This window comes from Aythya fuligula, chromosome 3 (genome assembly GCF_009819795.1).
Source record: "Aythya fuligula isolate bAytFul2 chromosome 3, bAytFul2.pri, whole genome shotgun sequence".
NCBI classification, from domain to species: domain Eukaryota; kingdom Metazoa; phylum Chordata; class Aves; order Anseriformes; family Anatidae; genus Aythya; species Aythya fuligula.
Window position 1 is genome coordinate 76,979,957 of NC_045561.1, and position 25,083 is coordinate 77,005,039.

General features: G+C 40.4%; 1 protein-coding gene across 1 annotated transcript in view; it reads left to right on the forward strand.

Moving 5' to 3' along the window:
* Positions 1-3,549: 3,549 nt before the first annotated feature.
* Positions 3,550-25,083, forward strand: part of CLVS2 (clavesin 2) — a 55,733-nt gene continuing 34,199 nt past the window's right edge. Inside the window, exons 1-2 of the mRNA XM_032185428.1 lie at positions 3,550-4,460; positions 13,667-13,841. Of these exons, the coding sequence (XP_032041319.1) occupies positions 4,072-4,460; positions 13,667-13,841 (564 nt within the window). The 5' untranslated portion in view covers positions 3,550-4,071. The remainder of the gene's footprint in view (positions 4,461-13,666; positions 13,842-25,083) is intronic.

Here is a 25,083-nt window from a genome sequence, read left to right on the forward strand (position 1 = left end):
TCGCCCCACTCCACAGAAAATAAGATATGAACATTTGTATTAATGCATTTTTTCCTTATCCACCATCTAGTATTTATTTTGCTTAGCTTCATTCTTGTTTTATCTCCCGTTTTGTTCCTGAACGCCCTGGTCTACATGTATTACTGATTTTAAACATTTTCATTCTGAATGTGAATTAGCATCCTGATAACATCTACACAGACACCTTTGTGCCTTATTTGTGTTTTATTTTTCTTTCAAATCAGATGCTTAATTGTGCTTGCAGGTTTCTCAGATTTTAATTGTATGAAGTTCAGGCAAAAGTGACTATAAAAACATCAAGGAAAAATAATAGTTAGTAAGCACAAGTGAAAAGATGCTTAGATTTACATAATGTATTTAGTCAGACACCCCTACTGTTTCATAAAGGGAAAAATGCATGTGCACGATAAATAAATTACATTGTGCCATCAGTATGTTGTATCTAACCACATTAGCAGCTCCATTTTTTCCCTCATGACTTAGGTAGGATGACATGTTGGAAAACACATATTTCTTCATTATAATTTTTAAATGCTTTGGTAAATCTTTTTACTGATGACAGAAAGGTTTTTATTGCTTTTACCATGTTATTTATACCTGAAACAAATCTTTCATGTGTTTATACTATACACAAGGTGTCAAAATATTTTTAAATGTTATTAGCTTAATATGCCTCATGTGTGGCTCAGGTAGAACACAACCATATTGTTCTTTGACTTGTTCTATCTTCAGGCTGCCTTGCTGCCTCTACTTTTCTTAATGAGAGCCTTCTAAGTCTACTCAGGTCAGGGAAGAACTGTGTAAACCCTTTTCTTCATGATGAGGACATTCTGGTCTAAGATTCAACAATTAATGGCAAAATGTTTTTTTTTTTTTTTAATGCTGTTAATATTTGGTGAATTTAATTTTGATGTGGCAAAGTATTGGCTAGATTTTTTTAAATTATTAAATCAGTTTTCATTGAGACTGAACCTTGCTTTCGAAAGGAAGCTTATACATATGTATATATATTTAAATGAAATTAATTACTGTATTTGGCTTCTTTTTTTTTTTTTTTTTTAATCCTCTTTCTTCACACTCTTCCCTATGGTATTTTTGTGCTCTTTTATTTAAGGAAGGGTGAGGAGAAGAATAAACAAATTAAATTTGGTCAAGAAGAGGGAAAATGAAAAAACAGAATTATACTGCAAATGAATTTTCAGGTAAAATTCGATGTAGTTTCTTAATCTAATTAAAACAAAAATCTTTAGAATTAGCCTTTTATGTAGTTTCAAAATTGTTAATATTTTAATTTTGGCCAGCTCAGTTTTTGCCTTGTTCAGTGCATCTGTGCACTGGAACACATGAGAAAGCTACTATATGCATGTGTCTATTTGTAAAAGAAAAATTAAGCAAATTAAGAATGTGTTACTGCAGGTCATAGGATATATCATGAACTTTTTTGGGGGAAATCTGTAAAAGCCTGCAGCTCACCTTGCACTGAGTGTATCTGATGCACTTGTCACATGACCAGCTGTTCTGTTAGCTTGGTTGCAGTGGAAATGGCAGAGCAGTAGCATCAGAAATGGGAAATGATGACAGGAGAAGTCTGGTTGGTGTCCCTATGGGTGAGGGAAACAACTATTCTCAAAGGGTCTCTCCTGAAGAATAAATAAATAAATAAATAAATAAATAAAATATATAATACAATAATAACATAATTATATATTATATATTTATTTTATATTATTTTATATTATGTATATAATATAATATAATATAAAATAAATAAATATATAAATATAGCTAGATAGCAAGAGCAAAAGAAAAGGAAGATTTAATAATGATAAAAAATGTCACAAAAAATAAAAGAAAAGAAAAAGAAAAAACGGCACGAAACATTTCTGGAGCAATAACTGCTCTAAGAAAAAGTTATCAACCCAGATGAATCACATCTGTGTAAGGAAGCTACTTTAAGGGCATTTAGCATAGAAATATAAGAATTTTTAGAATGATTCATCCTTCAGTTAGACTGTGCATATTCCTCTCTAGTAAGGCATCTTGAATAACATGGTGCAATTTACATAGAATAAATCTGGGCCATGATCACTGGGCACTCATAAACTGGTCCTGCCAACACTTTCAGCTTTAGGCCGTGCCACTGGAAATTTGGTACCCAGCTGAGTAAGAGGTGGTGTTTCTATCTGCCCTCCCATCTGTCCATGCTGCAGATATTTTGAGACCAGGCTGCTATGAAGAAACAGTGAAAACTTGACTTGATACAAAGAAAGAGATCTGGTGAAGAACAATACAAAACCCTGCAGAAACAAAAGGTCCGTTAACTCCATGAAAAAATAATGATTTTGCCACCTGATGACTACTGCTCACTGCATGGCCACACACCCAGCACGTACTCATGGCTGAGGGCTCCCACCAGCTGCCGAGGTCATCTTTGTCATCTGATGATGGTCTGCAGAAAATACAGGGTATCATTTAAATGCTTTTATGGGTATCTTTATTTGTCTTAGAACACCAACTATGCTTCCCACTGGTGTAATTCCCACATACACTCTCTGTAAGGATCAGTGACCTCAATGCCTTTTCAATAATTCAGCCTGTGTGCTTTAGCTATGTAATCTCGGGAAAGAAGCCCAATGCAGTATCAAAGAGCTGTGCTTCCTACAGGAAGAAGGAGGAGGTACAGGTTGTAGGCTTCCTGTGCTTTCTCTGTCTTTGGTGTAAGACAGATTTTCAGGCACGTTTGCATCGGGAAGGTCCAGTCCCTTGGACAAAGGTCAGATGCTCTTCAGCAGGAACTTTCCTTGAAATCAGACCGCACGAGCAAACTTTCCTGCTTGAAAAAGGCATCTTTCCTCACTGATGCTCAAAAATCAGGATATTTTTGCCCGTTGCAACACCACGCAAATTTAAGTCACGCAGCCTCCGACACTAGGCAAAAAATAGAGGGGCTGCTCCATTTTAAACCCAGGCTCGCATCCTCGCGAAGAGTGGGCTGGGAGGCGAGGCCTCTCTCGACGAAGGGCATTTCTCAGGGGCTCCAAGCTTCACTGGGACCCTCTGTCTCCCCGGGGGCTCCGCGCCCCTGCGCGCCGCGCCGCCACCATCTTGTTGCGCGCAGCCCCCGCGCAAGCTTCGCGCAGCCCCCGGCCCTCCTTTCCCCCCGGCCCCCTCCGCGGCCAGGGGCTGAGCCCCCGCGGTGGTCGCGCCTTGTGTCTGTCTGTCTGCCCGTCCGTCCGTGCGTGTGTGCGCGCGCGTGTGTGTGTGGCACGGCAAGGCGGGGCCGTGCCGCCCCGCGCCGGCTGGTGCCATCTGGGAGCCGGGGCGTGGAGCGGAGGAGGGCGCAGGAGGGGGACGAGCATCCTCAAGGCCGAGGCTCCGCTCGTCTTGGCGGCGAGTGGGAGGCTCCACGGCACCGGTACCAGCGAAGTACCTGCGGACCGGCTCGCATCCTCCTCCTCCGTTTATTTTTTTGGGGGCTTCCTCCTCCCCCACCTTTTTTTTTTTTTTCTTTTTTTTTTTTTTTTTTCCCCCTGCAGTCCTTCGGAAGCGCTGCCTGCCGATCTCCCCTAAATGGTGCCGCTGCGGGAAGGGCAGCCCCCCTGCCAGCCCCGGGCCGGGGGAGCACCCCGGGGTGCTCCTCGCCCTGCCTAGCGGCACCGTCCCCGTCTCCATCCCCGTCCTCGTCCCCGGCGGGGGCGGGAGGCAGGCGGCAGCCCGCAGCCCCGTCCCCGGCGGGTGTCGGCGCCTCTGCGGACTAGCCCCGGGGATGCTGCGGGCCGCCGGCCCTCGCCGCGGGGAGGGCGCTATGCCGGCGAGATAACGCGGCTCCGCCAGCAGCCCGGGGGCGTCGCGGTGCCGGCGGGGGGAGCCAGCCCCCCGGGACCCGGCTGCCGGCAGCCGCCGCGGCGTCTGGGCGGCCGGAGCGAGGCCCGGCGGAGCGGGGAGCGGAGGCTGCGCCGGGGCCGGAGGCTCGCCTCGGGGCCGGAGGCCGGGAGGCTGCGGAGCGCAGTCAGCAGAGGCGGGGAGGAGGAGGAGGAGGAGGGCAGCGCCATGACTCATTTGCAGGCAGGTCTCTCCCCCGAGACCCTGGAGAAAGCCCGGCTGGAGCTGAACGAGAACCCCGACACCTTGCACCAGGACATCCAGGAGGTGCGGGACATGGTCATCACCCGGCCGGACATCGGCTTCCTCCGCACCGACGATGCCTTCATCCTGCGGTTCCTTCGGGCCAGGAAGTTTCAGCACTTCGAGGCGTTTCGCCTCCTGGCCCAGTACTTTGAATATCGCCAGCAGAACCTGGACATGTTCAAGAGCTTCAAGGCCACAGACCCGGGCATCAAGCAGGCGCTGAAGGACGGCTTCCCCGGCGGGCTGGCCAACCTGGATCACTACGGCAGGAAGATCCTCGTCCTTTTTGCTGCCAACTGGGACCAGAGCAGGTAAACGCGGAGCCACCCGCCTGCCTTAACCCCTTCTTCCCCCGGGGGATGCATGGGAAAGGCTGCGCCAGAGCAGAGGGAGGTGGGTGGGCAGTGGGGACACACCCGGCTCTGCCCGCGGGGGCTGGGTACCAGCCTGGGAGGAACAGAGAGATAAGACAGAAGAAATGTATCTTGTGGCTTAGGGCCAATTCATCCTTCTCATGCTGCATTTCGGGAGGGATGTGGGAAGTGCTCAGGTGCTCTTCTCAGCAGGGTGATTTGAGGTTTATACCTGCCTGCCTGCCCTCAGCCCAAGTGAGCTGGCATGGTAGATGATGTGCTTAGTCTTCTGACAAAGGCTGGCTGCATTCCCTGTGCTGGTCTTTCTGCTTCAGCAAACACAGAGCTGCCCAGGTACAGTAGGATGAAGTGGGGGTAGTTGCTGTTTGCAAATCAGGAGTATCTATCATGGTTCTCGAGCTGAGAAGTTTGCTTGTGCAGGAAACGGAGGCTCTGAATCCTTTCCCTCAGCTAAAGAAAGCTCCTTCTGAGCCACCTGGAAATGCCAGGATGGGAGTTACAGCAACCACTTCTTTGACTTCTTGACTTAGCAGGCTGACCCAAAAGCTGTCTATCACCAAGGCCCTTTCTTTAAGCAATTAGCTTGATAATATGTGACTATCAGGTGCCTTGCGCATTTTCTCCTGCAGTCTAAAATTGCAGTCACCAAATAGCTCGACTTACGTGTAAATGAATGAGTCCATAAAGGGCGGACTCTCTAAAACCTGCACCTTTGAGCACTGCAACTCTAGGCTTCTCTAGGTTCTCAGCTGGGAGCAGATTTAAGATCTGCAGCACTTAGAGAACTTAAAATTTTGCTAGTTGCCTTCATCCACATTGTCTTGTGCAATCAACACAAGCAGGGCACTGGCAGGGCTGATATAATGAACTGTGTAGGTATCCCAAGCTCACCTAATTTGAGTTGGGGAGAACACAAACATCTAGCAATGTGGATAGAAAGACCGCAGTCTGGGGGATTGTCATGCTTGAGCCTGCCCTCAAAGTGTTTGTGGTAGGTGTCTTCTCGCACGCTGTGTTGGTGGCCATTGCAGGGAGTGATCACTCCACTCTTGGCACCAGTGGGTGCTCCAGCTAGGGATGGATCTCTGCCTGGGGGACCATCATGCCTCTCCTCCTCTCCAGACAGGGTGGCCACATGCACACTGCTGACTGGGAAAGTTCCCTGGCCCTTGCCAGTCCATGAATTGTTCTCAGGGACCAGGAGGATGTTGTTTGGCACAAATCAAAGCAGTGCTCACAACCACGCTGACAACTAACAAGCGTGCATGCACATAGGCAGAGCTGGGGCCAGTGTCCTTTTCCTGCTTTGGTCTTCTGGCAGAGGGAGATGAAGAAACAATGACAAACAGAGGTGGTACAGCTAAGGATTGAGTGGCTTCACTGTAGTATTGTTTTTCCCATAAAGACCAGGTCAAATTTTTATTTAAAACAAACAAACAAACTCCAAAAATTCTTAAAATCCCCAAAGGAAGAATTAGAAAAGAAGTGAATGTTTAGGCTGTTTATTAAATCATGCATCTACCATGAAGGTGTTCCCTTGTTACAGGTAGCATGGCCTACTGTATTCCCTTATTTCTCGATAACGAAAACAATTCTCAAATGTTTATATGATACATTTAGACCAATACTTTCTAGTCAAAAGAACACCAAGAACTTGAGTTCAGACAGAAAGTTGCATTACAGAAAATAATTGCCATGTGAAACGAATAGCTTTATTTTCTTCTTGGATGTGCTGATATTTAAACTTACCAGTTGACACAACAGGAAATGTATTGTGTTTTTTTCAGGAAGTCCTATTTCCTAAGAAACTGTCATTCCTTTCTACAGTCCTTTTGCTCTATCTTATAATAGCAAAGTGACTGAGGTCCACCAGAGTACCTAAGGGCCGTGTTTGCAACAGGGTCCCCACTGCTCTTCAGCAGTGCACGCCCCTCCGCCAGGGCGAGGGATTTGCTTTCACACAGACCCTGCAGACAAAGGGGAGAGCACTGAAGCCCAGACATGGGGAGTGGCTAGCTCCAAGGCACACAACAAGTCAGTGGCAGATCTGGGAATAGAGCTAGGCCACTTTCTTTTCTAATTAATTGTGTGTCTTCCACTATGTGATGTTCACAACTGGACCTGGGGGGGTATTGTGTAGGGAACATAGTGGAGTTGCTGCACAGTATGCCTCAAGCTTATGCCTTAGCTGACTTGAGGTACTGCAGCATGTAAACAGCGCTCCCCTGACAGCATCACTGGGAGGATTACTTTTCAAAGTTTGTTTTGTTAGGACCTCATCGCATGCTTCATAAACTAAGTAAATAGAACACAGCAAGCCTCCAAATTTATCATGTGTGTACAAGTTATTATGGCCAGCATGTAACCATTAGAAATAAAAAGTTCCAATTTGTTATTTAAATTAATTGCAGACATACTATAGATGATTTATATAGCACCAGCAGCCTATGATTTACATAGTTCCAATTAGAAAGAAAAGCGTGGGAGGCAAGAATTCCTGTGGTAAAACAAGCCTGTGTACTCAATGTTAAATCACTAAATTAAAGAAGGGCCTGAAAACTGTACCAGATGTCCTACCATCTGAACAACCAAATCAGACATGTATTTAAAGCAAACAAACAAACAAACAAAAAAAAAAAAAAGAAAGAAAATAAAAGAAAAAAGGAAGCAAGGTGAAGGATAAGGCATGGAGTAGCCCAGCAGCTTTTCAACAGGACCCTGCTGAACTCTCCATCCTTCCTCTACTGTTAGGGAAGTCAAGATGGATAGCATTCCTGCCAGGATAGCACTCCAGGGGGAATCAGCCTTCCGTATGATCTTCCAGACTGTTGATTCATAACTACATTTGGCTTGTAGGTGTGTACTTGCAGTTGAAGACTCCTCTTTTTTAATATGTCCAGCTGGTGAAGGTTTTTTTTTCAGTTAATGGTACAATTAACTTCAGCTTTTGCAGCAAAGGATCTGTTTCCTTGCATGCTCTTCTGTATGCTTCACAGCATCTGTACACAAGTTCCCCCATGGAAATTGGTCCGTTTTGATACTGTTTATTTGAAATCTTTCCCTGAATTAATTATCTCAGAGCTTTCCTAGAAAGTGCAATAGAAAACTGCAGAAGAAAAATCCATCGTTTTTGTCTGTGTCATAGTGACCCAGTAGCTTACAACATCCTCAGAGCATACAGAAATCCACTGCACTTATTATCATTAGAGCTGCTGTTGCCTCAGATAGTTTAAAGCAAAGGCTGAGTCCACTGCTTTGCTTTCAAAGATACACTTTTATTTGCAGAAATGCTAGAAATTTTTCCTTCGGTTATATGAAAATTTCGATTCTGTATCTATTATGTGGCTGCTCTGTTCCTCAGCTCGCTATTAACCGGCTGAGTTGGCAGGGTATTTTTCAAGCTCTGATGGAGGCAGTGTGACAAAATAAATAGCAATACCAACAGTAATAACATATTAACAATAAAAAATACCTGGTTAATAGAATAAATTTTTGTATGGAAGTAATATATTTCAATTATTATTTATTAACTAGTGCAAATTAATTTCTTTCTGCAGCTTCTCCTGCTGAATATCTTATGTTTCCTAGCTTTTCCTCATGTATCCATATCCACCTATTCACATGTGTATTTGGATTGTGTTTTGGCTAGGGATCTTTATGATCAGTGTGTGTGTAAAACTTAGGTCAGCTGATTCTTTCTCCATGGTTGTGGCTCTCAGACACTGGGCTACCATAAGGGGTAATGAATGGTATTAAGTATGAATCAAAGAGATTGATGAAATCTTATAAAATCTTTGACACTTTTTTTTCTTTCCCTTTCCCCTGTACATTTGCATAACACTGGTGATGCTTTTCTATTCTGAATAAGGGCCTGCTGCCACTTTTGATCCCCCATCTTCTCAGCACTCAAATCTATACCCAGACTGATGAATCAATGCGATCATTTCTAGGCATCATTTCTAGGTACTCCTGTGTATATCTTGAGGGCTCTTTCAATAAAATTATAAAAAATATTAAGCCAGAACAGTATGTTAGAAATGGGATGATGGCTAGTTTTCTCCTTTAAATCTCAGTGGCACAAGGGCTTCCTTGACAGAAATGCTTTACTTGCCCTGACAGTGGTTATCTTAGAATACAGGTTTGTGAATTTCTTACATGTTTGGGACCTTCAAGAGATATATGACTTAAATTCAAGTGAAGAAAAACTACCCTTTCTTCTAGTTAATGGTTTACATCCTGAGAAACAGAATCATTCCACTCAGGTTTAATTTTATGATTTACTTAAAATTTCATGATACTAGGGATAGGGTGAGGATGGGGCAACAGAAGCAAGAGGGCAACCTTGCCAAATTAGATAATCTGTTATTCAGTTTAAATGTAAATTGGGTGGGACCAAAAGCTGCCTAAACAGAAGATATGGTGGATGTCACCTATCACCAAGAACATTACATATTGAAAACAGCTGACACAGCTGGATTTGACATGAGACTTCTGCCTCCTGTGTTCTCCCTGTCTTCCCCTCCTCTTAGCCTAGTGGAAATCATGGTGGCCTCTGGGAGTGGAGAGGATGCATAGGCCACATAACCAAGAATCGAAGATGAAAGATCATAGTGAGGTACTACCAAGAACTGATAAACTGATAGCAGTGTTTGCCAGGCAGTTTTTCCTATGATAACTTTGATGCTGTTTGTGTCCCATAAAAAAAAATAATCAAAGAAGTTTTCTGTAAATTGTTGCCACTGATAAATTACAAGACAGTGAAATGTTCTGTAGTTTGAGATGTTCTGTTTTTGATAAATCAAAGCCTCAGTGAGGCATTACTCTAGTAGGCTCTGTTGCCATTGAGGTAGAAATGGTAATCCTCTTGTATTTGTAAGAATCTCTGTCAACATAAGTATTAACTTATCAGGCCTTTGCAGACTCATTGCCTCAAAGCCAACTGGAATGAAAAATTTCAAGAGGAGACACCAGTCCCCACCTCATTTGAACTCAGGCTAGGACTCACACAGAAAAGGAACATTATGAGTGCATTATGTATGTGTTGACATATTTCTAGCTTGTGTTATTCACATTAACAGCTGGGCTAAAACAGTTGTCTAAACTTTACATTGAATTAAGCACAGTTCTATAAATAGAGGGCATAAAATATATTTAAATTAACCATGAATTCTAGATTATCCTATGAAGTAGTGCTACCTTGCTGGATAAAGTGAATCCTGTAAGTGTCTCTTCAAACAAGTGAATGTGACTGCAGTTAGGCATAAATAAACCAGGACTTGTTTGTGCACAGCCCAAATGGCCACAGGACACACCCTGCAGCAGGTCTGCCCAGCGCACCCTGCTTACTCCGCTGTGCTGCTGCAGTCACTTTGAAATGGGCCAGAGCAAAATGAGAGGCTCATTTTAAAAATAAACACTGTAACTTAACACCGATCAGTAAGAATAAAATGGTAGTGTCTTTCATTCACACTGAACACCACATTCTCTTTGTATTATATGTTAATATGTTCATTTTTTTTTTCTTTCTTCTTTTCTTGCCCCTGTTCTCTATATTTTATAGAAAAGCAGTCAAAGCCACCTTGTACCAAATTTATTTCATAGTCACTAGCAGCACATCCTTTTCATTAGTCATATTTCTGTATGTGTAGAGAAAATAATTTCTGTCTTCAGCAGTGGAGTCCCACGGACAAGGTTGGCTCTCTTATGTAAAGAAAAGCTTTTTCTAAGAAAAAAATATACCTTCTTAAATCATTTTTTGCAAAAGTCTGCAAACTAGTCTGCAAAACATTAAAGTATAAGCACACCTTAAACCAGTAATTTTTGCGTCACCTTAAAACTGTAATTTGTGTGTCAATTTTTACATAGTGCTCTGGGTGCTCTATTTCAGCAGAAGTAGAACGTATGAAATGCAGAGTAATGCAGGTCTCTGGAATTGGTGTTTCAGCTTTCCAGGGACTTACACTTCAGGAAGGACTGGAAGATCAGCTTTCAGCAGATGGAGTTTAACTTTTAGCTATGAAGGTGCGAGATACATTTCATCACACATCTGTGAAAGCTGATAAAAGAATTATTTTGGCAAATATTCCTGTTGTGGCTTTGTCTGGGATAGAGTTAATTATGGAGAGACAATTGCGCGTTTAGAATAACTAATGCAGGAATAACATAGCATGGCTATTGTGCAAAACAGGTCTCCATGCTCAGAATGATAATTTGTCCAGCATAATACTGCAGTCACCCACACCTGCCTACTGGTTAAATTTCCAGTGCTTGTCTGGAGACAGCCCATAGCAGATAGTTGGTGTGAGACTGTGTAAACAATTTCAGTGGAATTTGGGTTATCTTGTGGTTACCTGTGGGTAATGGTGTACCCATAGGTTTGCTTGATGTGTGTTTTTTGTATATCTGCACCAAGTAATTTTTCCCACCTTTTGTATACAGAGGATTTTCATTTCCCTAAAGTCCAGTCAAGAACTGAACACGTTTTAGTACAGCCTGTGCATCCTGGTGCTGATATGAACAGCAGTAGCAGGGAGGTGAAAAGTTTCACAACATGCAGGTGGAGTGGATTTAAGACGAGTCTGTACATAAATAACTATGTGCTATTGGAAAGCATTAATATAGTTTCTTTAATCACATTTCATTTGCTTGTACTGTTCAGGTGATACCTGCAGTATTCAGATTGCCATTTGTAGCACCTAAGTTTCATCCATTTCACCAAGTTTACATTTCTGGCTTGCCTCAGCATGTGTCCAGAGGAAAAGAAGCTTCAAAAATCCACTAATGGATTTGTCTTCTCTGTTTTTCCCTTCTGTACTTAAGCAAAGTGTCAAAATCAAGAGAAGATGTCCATTACAGAATGAAAGATAGCTCCTATTTACAACTAATTGCTACAAAGGGTATTTGAGGGGAGAAGCTTCTTTCTTAGTGACATGTCCCTGCATTCTCTTAATGTGGCTTTTTAGACTTAAAAGAGTACTTCAAATACCTTCCTTTGGTAGAAAATGTTCTTGTTTGCTTTTAGCTAGATCTGTGTTCTTCAGGACTTGTTTTCACTGAGAGGACAACCTTTTGTCTTTTCCTGTGGGAAAATATACAGTATTGTCATTGCACTGTGGACTGTATTTCTTACACTAAGCAAACATGAAATAGGAGTTATGCTGAATATGGCACAGATTTGTGGAGACCCAGCCCTGTGACTATTGGTTACTCTCTGTGGTGTCTGAAGTCCTGGCCTCATTGATACCTGACAGTTTTTCCATTGTCTTGAACAAATTAAGAATATTGTTATGTATATATGTGTTTGCATATATACATCTATACATGTATCACTTAGGTATACATAAAATATTTTAGGGACTGTCTTAGAGGACTGATCAAAGCATCCTTATGTCTAATGCATGGGATTTCTAGCAGCCTTATGCTACCAGAGAACTATTAATCCAAAGCATGTGATGTCTTCATAAAGTTCCTAGGGAGGATGTCAGAGATCTATATTGAGAACATGGGAATCTTCTTGGACTGGAGGTTGGGTGTTTGCAGAAGCCATCTGCTTTGTGGAGCTTCTCTCCTGGAGAATGAGTATTTTGAATGGGGTGGTATAAATGGCAAGTGGGGTTAAGCTAATTTTATGATTTGAGTATTTTTAATGCTTTTCCTGTAAATATGAGTTCTAGTAGATCTTCCTCATACTGAGGACATTTGTAAATAGCTCTCCCAATGAATCATCAATTGATATAATTTCCTCCTCTGTGGCACCTTTCCCCTGGGAAGGTCTCTTACAGGGTGTATTTGCAACTAATTTTATTAAAAAAAAATACTATTTATGAGAACTGTACCACCTTCTGGTGCTAACCAGAGGGTTTGGAGGCAGTTGGCCACTCTCTGTCCCAGCCCCTGCCTCTGAACACAATGCTCTACACCTCACTCCCTCAGGATAAGCACACTTTAATCCAGGTCCTGGCAGTTGTACAAAATGTAGATCATACAGGGATTTTTAGTACGCACTTTGATTAAGTGCCTCTACTGCCTTTGCATGCCTGTGTTGTTGCAGATAGGTAGACTGGCCTGCAGATAATCAAAAAGCCCATTTTAGTGCCAGTGAAATGTTTTGTAGTATTCCTGCTTCAAAATGCTCCTAACACATGCCATTTCACATACAGCTTGGTCAGGAAAGAGCCAATAAATGATTTTTTTTTTTTTTTTTTGGTAGTGGTGCTGAGGGTGTTTATTTGTTTGGTCATTGAGGGGCCTCAAGAGCAACTCTGTCATTTTCCCCCCGTGACTGGATGTCATGGTTGGGCTGGGGAGCTGTGCTGCTTGGAGAGAGGGGTAGCATCACCTCTGCTATTCCTGAGGCTTTGCCCATTCCCCGCTGGGGAGTTTTGCCCAGGGCAGGCAGGGTGCACCAAACTTGCTTTACTGTACCTGCTGCAGAAACAATCAAACCTTTGATCCCTCAAGGAAGAACTTCCATTTTCAGTAATGGCCTTTTTTTTTTTTTTTTTTTTTTTTTTTCCCCTGCCAAAGGGAAATAGAGAATTTCAGAGTCTTGAGGATTTCCATAGGGAAATTACAGAGAAGAATTTTGCTTGTGCAGTTCACTCTCCCTGCTGAAAAAAATCTGAACAAAAAAGAGGGAGCATACCAAACTACCTGCAAACTTTAGATCTCAGAAGAGTAAAATATTAGAAAAAAGTTATATCTCAGAAAAGTGAAAAATATAGAGGAGAATATTAAAAATCTTATCCTAGTCAAACAAATCAAATTCAAAATCAAACTAAAACTTTCTTAAATGAAGAGAAGAATCATGGAAAACAAAGCTTCCCCTATTATTTCCTGGGGAAAACAAACTTTCTGTTGTTTACTTGTTTTAAATTTGTACAGACAAATTGGTATTTTATATTCTTGTATTTTTCTTTTGGATAGCTGATGGTTTAGATGTCTATAATCCTGCTTCAGAGGATGAAGTCAACTAACTGAGCTTTCGAGACCTTCCTGGCTTTACATACCCCTAGCTTCTGAGGTTACGTGTGCATCCCTTTCTGTTTGGATAAGCAGAGGAACACTCAGAACTTCTCCCTGTCTGTGCTCTTACCCTATCTTGGCATACATGGCCTAACTAATTCTCCCCTTCACATTGACAGGTACACACTGGTGGATATTTTGCGCGCCATACTTCTTTCTTTAGAAGCCATGATAGAAGACCCCGAGCTGCAAGTGAATGGGTTTGTTTTGATTATAGACTGGAGCAACTTCACCTTCAAGCAGGCCTCCAAGCTCACACCAAGCATGCTTAGATTAGCCATAGAAGGCCTTCAGGTAACGTTTTTCTTTTCCTTCTCTTCCTAATACCCTCCCCCCCACCTTCTCTTTTTGGATGAAGCTAAGTTGTGAATTCAATATGGTAACTGCAGTAACTCTTAGTGTATAAGTGCCTTCTTTGCAATAACTAAGAGGTAACTTCTCTGTCTTTATCCCAATGTGGCTGACTTCCTGTAAATTCAGACCATAGCTTCTGGAGCAAGTTGCAAGTAATCAGTTTATCTTGTCGTTTTGGACAGGACTAATGGAGTGTGTGGTTCTGCTGCCTCCCCAGGTCATTTGTTTCATAGATTCCGCTGGAGATGGGCTCACACTATATCACTTGCCCTGAAAAGTGTGGCACACTGTGAAGAGACAGGTAGCTGGGACTATTTACTCACTGTAAGGTCAGCATGTGCTTGACTTTTTTGATCAGGATTAATTTGGACAGCAGCTTCTAGGTTTGAGCATGCAGTGATTTAAATTTATTTCTACTCATTGTAAATGTACTTTACACAGCACAGGCACATATGTGGAAAGGATACCACATAGCTCTTGACCCATGATCTTTAATGCTTATTAAAATGAAAACCTGCAATGTGTGAGGTAGTTGTTTACTGTACAAGCTTGAGGTGCCGTGTTAAAAATACCTGTAATTCACTGCCACACATGGCAGTGTGCTCTGGTTTTACAAGGACATATATTTCTTTTCAGTGATATTTTTACCATTTATACATTTTTATTACTTATAAAGCAAAATAGCAACCTAAACTTTGAACTTTCTTCACTTTGATATTGCTATTTTTGAAGAAACATGGAGCAGGAATATGGAATTTTAATCTACATCTTGAAATGGCTTAAACAGCATCCAGCCTGCTGTTGCACAGAGAAAGGTGGTGACAGTCATGAGATGAAGATTTGAACTTTCATTTTGTTGTTCTTCCATATACAACGGTGTGATTCCATGGTCTTGAGATCTACATCATAAGACAGCAGAGAGATCTGTACTTTAATAGTGCTGTTTTCTTTTATAGTTTTTTAACGTTGTTTTCTTTGTGCTGCTTTTAAAAGTTAACCATTGTTTTCTCATTTAGATCATGAATAAATACTTTAGTAGTCTTTGTTTTTAAATGGTGATGTCTCTACTTGGACATGAATCAGAGTTTTTTTTGACGAGAGCTGCAGTGAATCTGAAGGTATGATATATGACCTACATCTGAAAGTATGATATATGATCTACCAAACTTCAGTTGGACTTTGGAACTCTGTTCTCCAGCCCCCATATAGTTTATTGGTGAGTTGAGGTGAAGTCTGTAATCCCCAATATCTCCAGTCTGACAGTGGCTATCACCCAGGGCATCATTTTTTTGCCCACTCTCTCCAGTCCTGTTCAGTCTAGGGATGTAAAATCGGGCACAAAATGCTGCAGAAGAGGGAATGAGAAAGCATTGAAGTGGCAAATATGAGGTAAAACTTACCCAACACTTGAGTAGTCTGACCTAATGTGTGACGTGTTTTCTGTAAGCAGCAACTTTGACAAGGCCTTTTATCACAATTTTTTGTGATGGGGGAGGTTCAGATTGGATATTAGGAAAAGATTCTCCACTGAGAGGGTGGTCAAGCACTGGGACAGGCTCCCCAGGGACGTAGTCAAGGCACTGGGCCTGACAGAGTTTAGTAAGTGTTTGAACTGTGCTCTCAGTCATATGGTCTGAATTTTTGGGTAGACCTGTGTGGAGGCAGGAGTTGGACTCGATGATCCTTATGGGTGCCTTCCAACTCAGGATATTCTATGATTCTATGATTTTGCAGAAATCAATTAGATGGGCTCTTTTAATACACTCTTTCATTTTGGGTGGAGAAGGACTGAGGGATTGAGGGCTAACATTCCTATACAAGCAAAATTAACCGATTTGCTAGTCATGTTTTGCTAGTTGTTATACTACCTAGGGACTTGTCTTTATTTATTTATTTATATATTACTTAAATAAACATTTTTTATGTAGCGTTATATTAGAATTAATGAAAAGGGCTGAAGACAACTGTGCTGAGCATCTTGGACAGAGAACCTCCCTTCAAAAATAATTATGATCAGGAAGGAAATAAGAGGAGAGCATGGTGAAAAGATAGTGCAGAGACACTCTGGGCAAGGGATGCATTTATTTGCATTTTACAATATTTAATTCTTGAAATATTCCATTTTCTTACCCTCAACAGAGATTATTTTTTCTTTCATTTTGGACAAAAATATGTAGCAGAATCATCTTTCTGAATGATATTAAATTTAAAAGTGCTTACTCAAGGCAAAGAACAAGAAAAACTCATGAACACAGTTTGTTTATGATTTTTGTAAGTACTTTAGGTTTAATCAGAAAAATGGAATTTACTTTGGCTTATAAGGTTTAACAGGGCTCAAGATGCTGAACTTTACCATTTGGGGAATTTAAACATTTGTTTCACTTGGGTGGGAAGGGACAGGGGAAGTGGGATTAGTGACCGCTAAATTTGCTGTTGACCAAATCCCTTTGCCTCTTCCATGAAATCTACTAAATTTGCATTATATTTGCTTAACTTCCATGTTGAGCATGGAAGCAAATATGAGCATGCCATATTGAATATGGCATGTAGCAAAGCGAACTGCTTACAAGCTATGGTGTTTCTGGGCTCTTCACAACTGCTTATTTTTTAGGAAATTGCTTTTGAAAGTATAGTAAGTAAATATATACAGTTTTCTAATGAAGACAGGTTCTGCTTTACACTTCATCTGCATATATGTGTTAAGTGGAAGTATGAAAAGAAGCATACTCCTAAAGGACTTTTATACATTAGAAAAGCCTCCTAGGTATCTGCAGTTGTTTTCAGGAAAAAGGCCTCTTGGCCATGACATTTTTAATCGTAAAGGCCAGTGATCATCTGTGATTCAATGATTAACTGATGTGAATTTCCAGCCTATCCATCCCAATTTTACTGTACCATTCAACCATTGCAATTTAGTCCACTTCTGATTTTTAGGTCAAGGAGGTTTACTGGCCAAGAAACAGTGACTGACTCCTGTGGAGGTTGGGGCACTCAGCTGGGATTCTTGATGCTGCAGTTTCAGCTGATTCATTGGCCTTGTCCTAATGGAAGAAAGTGATACTCTTCCTTTTGGATGCTGGTGGTTACAGGATTTATGTTGCTCCTAGTCTATGAGAAGGAGAATTAAAATGTAGATCCCCTATACTTTCTGTAGTGAAGAATAAGCACATAAGCAAATACATGTGATATTCTATTTTCTGAGAAGGATCTGTCTGGATTAGTCACCTGGGAGTACCTAACAGTCGAGGGCTGTGAAACCTGAGAGATGAGAGTATCAAACATTACTTGAGGAGTAAGACCTAAACCTAAACTCTGACTCTGGTACCTTGTCTTGGCTCTTCCCAGAATATTCAATAGGCCGGTGTCTGTGAATCACGGTCTTTTGTTGACCTCTTTTCCCCATTTATTGCTTTCTGAGTGCTGAATTTGGGCTTGTGAATGAGCTCATTTTACTCAACAGCTCAGCTCCTGAAAGCAGGAAATGTTATATCTTGTTACAATGCTCTGGTGTCTTGAATAAGTCCTTTTCAAAACTAAAAATTTTATAAAATTTTGTCTCTTTCTCCAGCAAGGTGCTGTAGTCTGAGTGCTTCAGCTACTTTTCTCATAGAAAGAAAAACTCTTGAGAACTCAGAACAGAGTCAGCCCTATCTTTAAATAGGTAGTGATGAACTCTGAGCTATTAATACATGAGAATGAAACCTTGCAGTTACAGTCTTGTAAATAGCTCTAAGAAAATATCATCTCAATATATAACTTTGGTCAAAAAGCAGATCAAATGTTAGCAATTATAAGGATAGGAATGGAGAGAAGAAAACATGCTGAATCCACTGCATACGTCTGTGCAATTGCTTCCATCTTGAACTTTGTGGATGCTTTAGATTTTCTGTCTCAGAAAGACTATTTAGAACTGGAAAGCATTAACTGAAAGAAAATAATCAAATGTATGGTCTGGTATATAAGGAGCAACTTAATTGTCTGGGATTCTTCAGGATGAAAGAAAAAAAAAATGTGGAGGGAAACTACAGGTATCTTTAAAACCATAAAACCACAGGATAATCCAGGTTGGAGGAGACCTCAGAAAATCAGCAACACCAAACTCTTGCTTAAAGCAGGGTCCCTCTGAGGTCAGACTGGGTTACAAAACATGTTTTGGGTGGCTGGAAAGAGCTGACAGGCTGCAGATGGGCCATAAAGATCATCTAATTTCAACCCCCCTGCCACGGACAGGGACATGGTGATTTATATGATACAGTGATTCTTTATACAGTAGCCAATAATTTGTGGTATGCCTTGCTGTGGAAATTCTGGGTGCTAAATATTGTGTTCAGGTAAGATGGATAAGTTAGTGAAACAGAAATAAACTGAGGATTACTAACTACATAAAAACCTCATAAAGGATTGGAATTCGTTGGGCTGCACACAGTTGGAGATGAGGTGAATGCCAACTGCAAATATCACATAAGCTGTCTGTCTTGTATGTGCTTCAGACACTCATCTTTTAAGGAGAGGATGTAGGGTTAGATGGACATTTGGTGGGATATAATTAAATCATATATACTTCTCCCCGCCCTTATAACCTTTCTTTCATTTTACTGTTCCTGTCTCTCTGATGATCTCTTTTGCCTTAATATGTAGCTGGGGACATGGGCAGGAGGGAAGAGGTTCTAGGTATGATTCTTTTCTTTGTGATTGTCCTTTTATAGCTACCCGGGCTTTTTCTCAAGTATTAGGACACCACTGTTTTCAGAAGTAATTTTTTTTTAAAAAAAGGTGACAAAGACCAAAAATTCAAATTTATGAAAATTATGTTGAAAGTTCCATTTTAGTATTAGGTCCAATAGGCAGCTTGGGGGGTAACTGTAAATGAGTTTTGCAAAATAGAAAGTTGTGGGCATGCATGAGACACATTAAGTGATGACTGATTAACTGATATTCAGGATTCTAAGACCTGGAACACCAAATCCTTCTTAAATGCTTGATTTCTATTTAGCTCATAATGGTAGTTGCATACATGACAGACTCATTTTTCATGTTGTCACTCAGGCAGGCTGTACCTCCAAATGCTTTGCAAAATTGCATAGTTATTGGTGGCTGAGTATTAATGCTTCTCATCTAAATGAAACAACGGAGAAAAGGAGATGATACACATTTGTATTGGAAACTGAACATATATCAACAGCATTGTTGCAGAAGACAGAAGAATCTTGCTTTTGAGTTGAGGATGTTTACAGGGACAGACTGATAGTGTTTGGGGGACAAGGCAGGTCTTTCAGCTGATTGTGACTAATTTTTTGTTACAAAGGAAGGATTCATAAGCTAAAACATACTCATTACTCTGAATGTGAAAGCAAAATAGAAAGAACACAAAGACAGCATGCTTCCAGCTACTATTGCTATCCAAAACATCTTTAAAACAGTTGTTCTTGTGAATTGTAAGCATAATAACCCCAATCAGATTTGCTGCAGCAGGGTAAGATGGAACAGCCACCTAGTTTTGGACTACATCTCTACAACCAACAGGTTGCACTGTCAACAATTTGTAGGCTAGGAACTTCTAGAACAAAGGATGCCTCTGAAAACAGTATTTTGACTTCACATAATTACATGGTCGAGTGCTCTATAAAACACACAGACACACACACGACTTTTAAATATCTTTTAATCCCAATTTAAAAACAGCAAGATAACTCAGAAAACTTGACTTTACTGCTTCAGTTTTCAGTCAGTTTTTGAGATTAGGGTCCTGCACTGGGGAGGACGTTAAAAAGTAGTAGGCTCAAGATAGTTAAACTCTGTAAATGTCAGAGTCCCCTGAACCCAGGACCAGCTCAGAGACTGAAGGAATGTGCTTGTAAACAGCACAATTCGTATCAGTTCAATTCATGTTCTGCAGCAGCAGCAGAACTGGATATTTATACTAAGAGTTCATTATTTTAAAAGAGCTTATCTATATTTGATCTCTTTTACTTTTAAAAGGCCATGAAAAAGGCTTGCTGGCAATTTGCTGTGGAAAAAGGGTGGGCTGGAGCTGACTGTTAGTTCTGGCTTCTCACCCCTGGATGGGCTAAACCTGCCAGGTAAGAAAGGACTTGATGGCCAGAGCTTGAGTTCAATTGCTTACAGACATGTCTGTATTGACATAGCCATTATTCAGCATGGTCCAGGCTGTTAAAAACTTGTTCTTTGAAGCAAGAATAATTCATTTCCTTGCCAGATTCTTTTATGATGATCATCAATAAAAAGACATTGAATGCCTTCTAAATAGTGATTTATTTTCACAAACATGTTTTTTAAGATGGCGGGATACAATTATCTATCAGTTATTTAGTTATTTACCTATTTATTTATTTGTTTGTTTACTTATTTCAGCTAAGAACTATTCCAGTGAAATATTACTGTTAAAAGCATCTGCTAATTTGTGGTGCCCACTGTGACAGGCCATGAGACAGTGGCTTGATTTTTAGACATATTTTATATATTCCCAGTCCAGCTGCCATTGACTTGCCATCAGGAGGATTCAAGATGTGAAGATTTGATCTCCAATGCTCAAACCAGGAGCCTGAATTCTAGCATGGCCTATATTTAGAGCTCCTCATTAAATGCTCTTTGAATATGGCTCTGTGTGGGCTGCTGCCTCTTTGAAACAAGTAGTAGCAAGCAATAAACTGAGCTCCTCTTTCACCCCCAGAAACTCTGCTGTGTGGCATCTTACTGAAAGCTGCAAGGATCCATAATGGAGTTAAATATCTACCACAGAAACACTGCCACTGGAGTTAGCAGAGTAACTGACTGTAGAGGGTTGCCATCATCCCTGTGAAACAACATGAGAAAGAGAGTGGGCACTTTGCCAGTGTTTTGCAGATATTTGTTGTAAGCAAGGCATGATTTGTTGTAGGGATCTTGGCTTTATTCAGGCTCTTTGATCTAGCTGGCAGAGACTTTTGTGCCTGTTCCTCCTGCCCTCTGAGTAGCCTTTGTCCTAGCCCTATCACTTCCTCAGATCCTCATCCCACTCCTTTACACATTGCCTAGTTTTGTACCAGTCTTCACTGATGTGGGCTTTTGTCTCAGTGTCCTGATGGCATGCCCCAATATCTATTGTTGTGGGTGATTGCATGGCACGCTAAGGTCATCTTAGATTCCCAAGGAGATCTGAGCATTTTGTGGACTTCAGATCTCCGTACAGCCAGTGTTCCCATTGCTCTTCACGTCATTCCAGAAAGCAGCACTAGAGAGTGTGTCCTGATCATTTGACATTTGAAGTGAGTCCTTTAGGCAGCAAGTGGTTAAGGAAACTGTCGCTGCAGTTACTCAGACTGGAGCTGGTGTGCTTGGTATATATGACTCAGTGCTCATGGGGCCAAGCAGAAGATGACAGGAACTTCTGGGGGATGTAGTGGAATGACATGATATGATCTGGGAAAAGATTTACTCATACCCATTTTTTAATTCTGCTTTAACAAGTCAGCCATGATTAGTTTACAGACCAGTGAAATAGTTGCCATTTTTCCATCAGTTCTTTTAACAGAAAAGAGCATCCAGTTAGAGTTATTACAGCCTGAGAAAAAGATAATAGAAGAGCTTCTTTTTGTACATGCATATTTTTTTTTTTTTTTTTTTGGTAAATGCTAACCACTTTTTTCCCCTTGGGAAACAGAATCTATCAGTATTAAATAATGACAATAAATGCATTGCCCTGATTAAGCTGAAAAATTAGTATTATGCTGAGGTGAGTGGCACCAGCATGAAAAAGTAGGGCTTGTAGCACGAACTTGGTGTAGGGAATTAAATTTTGGCACCATGATTGACTTTCTGTTGTCTCTGGTAGTCCACAGTTCAACAACTATACAGTAACAACCATTCCTTAATTTCAAAATATATAGTTATTTTTGGAAGTGATCATCCTCAGTCAACACCTACATATTTCTCTTTGCTTCTATATCATAAGTTCCTGAGGGATATAAATAATTTCCTTCCTCATAAGGTCACTCAGAAATAAAGCTAATTTGTTCTAAATCATAAAGACAGGGACCGAAGACGGGTTTTAAGATCATAGTTCACCTTCCTGCTAAGGTAAGATTAGCTCTCATGTATTATATTTTCTAGTACTTTACACAGTTTAATTTAAAGTCTTAAAAGTATGTCTGGCTCATTCTTTGAAAACCTTTCCATGACTTCTTTCTCTTTAGATTTCCTCTCAGCATTAATCCTAAATTTTCTGTTTCAAAATGTCACCCCTTATAAGCACTTCATTATTTCATCTGGTGCTGTTGAGGCCAGAGAGTATGGAGCTGGTGTGTGAGGATCTGTTTTTGTCTCACAATAACCCAAATAAAGGAATTATTTGAAGAAATATCTGCAACAGTGATGATCTAGAATCAGGACCTGTGGAGGTTCTTTATGTCTCATTTGCCGGTGGGAATGTGAGATTTGTGTTTTCTTTCTTGATATGAAAATCAATGAGATTCTTCTTATTTGGGGAACTTAAATTTACTTCTTTATGTGTCCAGATTGCCAGTGTTATCAATCCATTTTATATACACCTCTATGAGGTTTGCCTTATAAGGATATGCTGGATCATTTTTGTTTTCTCTGATGTTCCTAAATCTTGTGTGATCTTATTGGGCTGTGCACAGTTGGGTTTCTGTTACTGTCTTCTGTATATACTGCCGTTGCACTTAGTCCATGGCATAACAGCTGAACCTTTGTTGCTCTTCAAAACAATACGTTGTAATTTATTGTTATTTTTGTTGTTGTTTGTTTATAGTCCTTCAGAAGTGTTCAGCTCCTATGACAATTATTTTATTGAATCCAATTTGACTTTGCTTCTAAGCAAAAATTTTCGTTGGCTATAAGCGATTGTCATGCAGGAAAAGCAGTGTTATGATATCTCCCTAATGTTGAAAAAGCACACATGGGAGATTCCTGTAGGGGTACTGCCACAAAAACATGAAATTATATTGTTTGGCTGGTGATGGTTTTCTCTCATTTCATGTTTCATAATGAAAAAAAAAAAATAGGACAATTCAATTCTCATATGTTTTGATTGGCATAACTAAGTTTAAATAGGTGCTAATCCAGTGCTTTAAAATAGTTCAGGATCTGAAAGTTTAGATTTATAACACATTAAAATATAAATATTTTTAAAGGAAAAAGTTAAGTATGAACTTTTTCTAAAAATTCAACTTTCTAGAACACTCCCAACTACGATTAGAGTATCTAATGGATAATACATTAAAAACAGTAATAAAAGTGCAACAAAACAACAACAACAAAGCAAATAGAAAAGAAATAAACCCAAAGCAAAACAGATTTTTCCATCCATTTTCTGCATATTTTGCAAAGATCAGAGCACATTTTTAAAACAGTCTTTTGAGTTATTATTACATGGAATGAGAAAGAGCTTGTAACCTTTTCCAGCGTCTTCTGTAATAAAAAGATTGAGCACATATGTTTGTCTAAATTTAATGAATATCCAAACATAGATATGGACTGAAATCTGAGGTGGCTACACTTATTATCCCATTGGTGGATATTTGGGTGTAGATTCAATGAAAAAAAAAAAAAAGTTCAATACTAGTAAAGCCTTATATCAGCATCTCACTCAGAACAGTTCTGGCTCTTGTCAAAGTGCTTGCAGTTTCTTGGGTTACATTTTATGTTGTGCCTCACAGTTTAGGCTTGAGTTCTGGCTATAAAATAAGTATTCAGTCCTCTTATGATTGACACTAATGCCACAAAATCTGTGGCTAAAGATTGTGTTTTCAAGTGTATTTGTTATTAGCTTGCTCATGTAAGTTGGTTCTTAAGAATCAGCGAGGAGCTGGCTGATCCCTTTAACCATTTATTTTCCCATCCTTTATCCCTGGTGGTTTTAAGATATAAACCTTTTAAGCAAGTAAGGTTTGCTGCAAGTTGGGTCTTGTGTTTCAAAGCTTTTTGTTAGGAATATTCAGCAATTGATTTTCGCTAGAAAACCTGAGGGCATCTTCATACTACTGCTATCAGTATGATCCAATTCTGTTCTTCACAGAAATTCAGCAGGGGTGCAATTTAATGAGACCAATGAGAGGAATCTGACCACTCTATTTATAGAACACTAATTGATCAGGGTAGCCATGATAGTAGGAAACTTCAGAGAAAATCAATGTGGTATCAAATGAAAGTAGCACTCAAGCTCTTAAAGAGACCTGCATGGAAAGCCAATTAAGTATGAATCTATTTGATGATCCATGGGGACAGCTAGGACCATGTGTGTTTTTCAAGTTTCAAAAAGGAAATCAAACTCAATAGCATCTTACTTGCAAGGTTACCCTTACTATATATTTTCTTCTTCATCCTATTGATATACTCTCTCATTAAATCTTGATGAATTGTTTTACTTTCATATGGTGACTGTAAATGCCTTCTTTTAAGAACTGCTCTTTGACAGCCTTTACAGCATTTTTGTAATGAGCTCTGATGTCCCTCTCTGAAGAAAGCCGTAACACTTTGTAGCAGGACTACATAGCCTCTTGGCTATGTGTCCAGGGCTCCAGCACAGTCCCAAGTCTCAGGGTTTTCACTTACATACAGGAAGAAAAAGGTGGTCCTTCGATCTCCATTTTCATTCCTGTCATTCAAACACTTGTGATTGTGGTAGATATACAAAGCTTAACCATTTATACTTATTGCTAGTGTTTCTTAAAGGCCATGTAACATATTTTCTGCATGTACAGATCTCTGCTTCCTCCTCTGATTTCATTGTTGTTTCCTCATGATATCTACTGGAAGTCCTAAACAAACCCCCATGCTCCATCCCCAAGATTTTTATTTTTTTAATTTTGTCAGGTATTCTCCTTAACTGTGTGTATCTGCATGACATGGGGCTGGCTGCATTTCAATACAGTGTGTTTGGGTTGCTGTAGCAAGGTGGAGCAAGGAACAACCTCCTGTAACATGCTTCTGAAGGATCCAAAAGGGGAACACACATGCGCTTTGGTGACTTACCTATTCTAAAAAAAAGGTGACAAACAGCAAGGAGGAGAATCACTACTTAGACTTACATGCAAAGCTGTTCAAGCTAGTAACGTGCCTCCTTTCCTTTCATGATTAAATGTGCTTACAATTAAGTAGATAAAAATCTTGCTTCATTTTACAGCATATGGGATACAATGAGGAAGAATTCTGAGGAAGAATT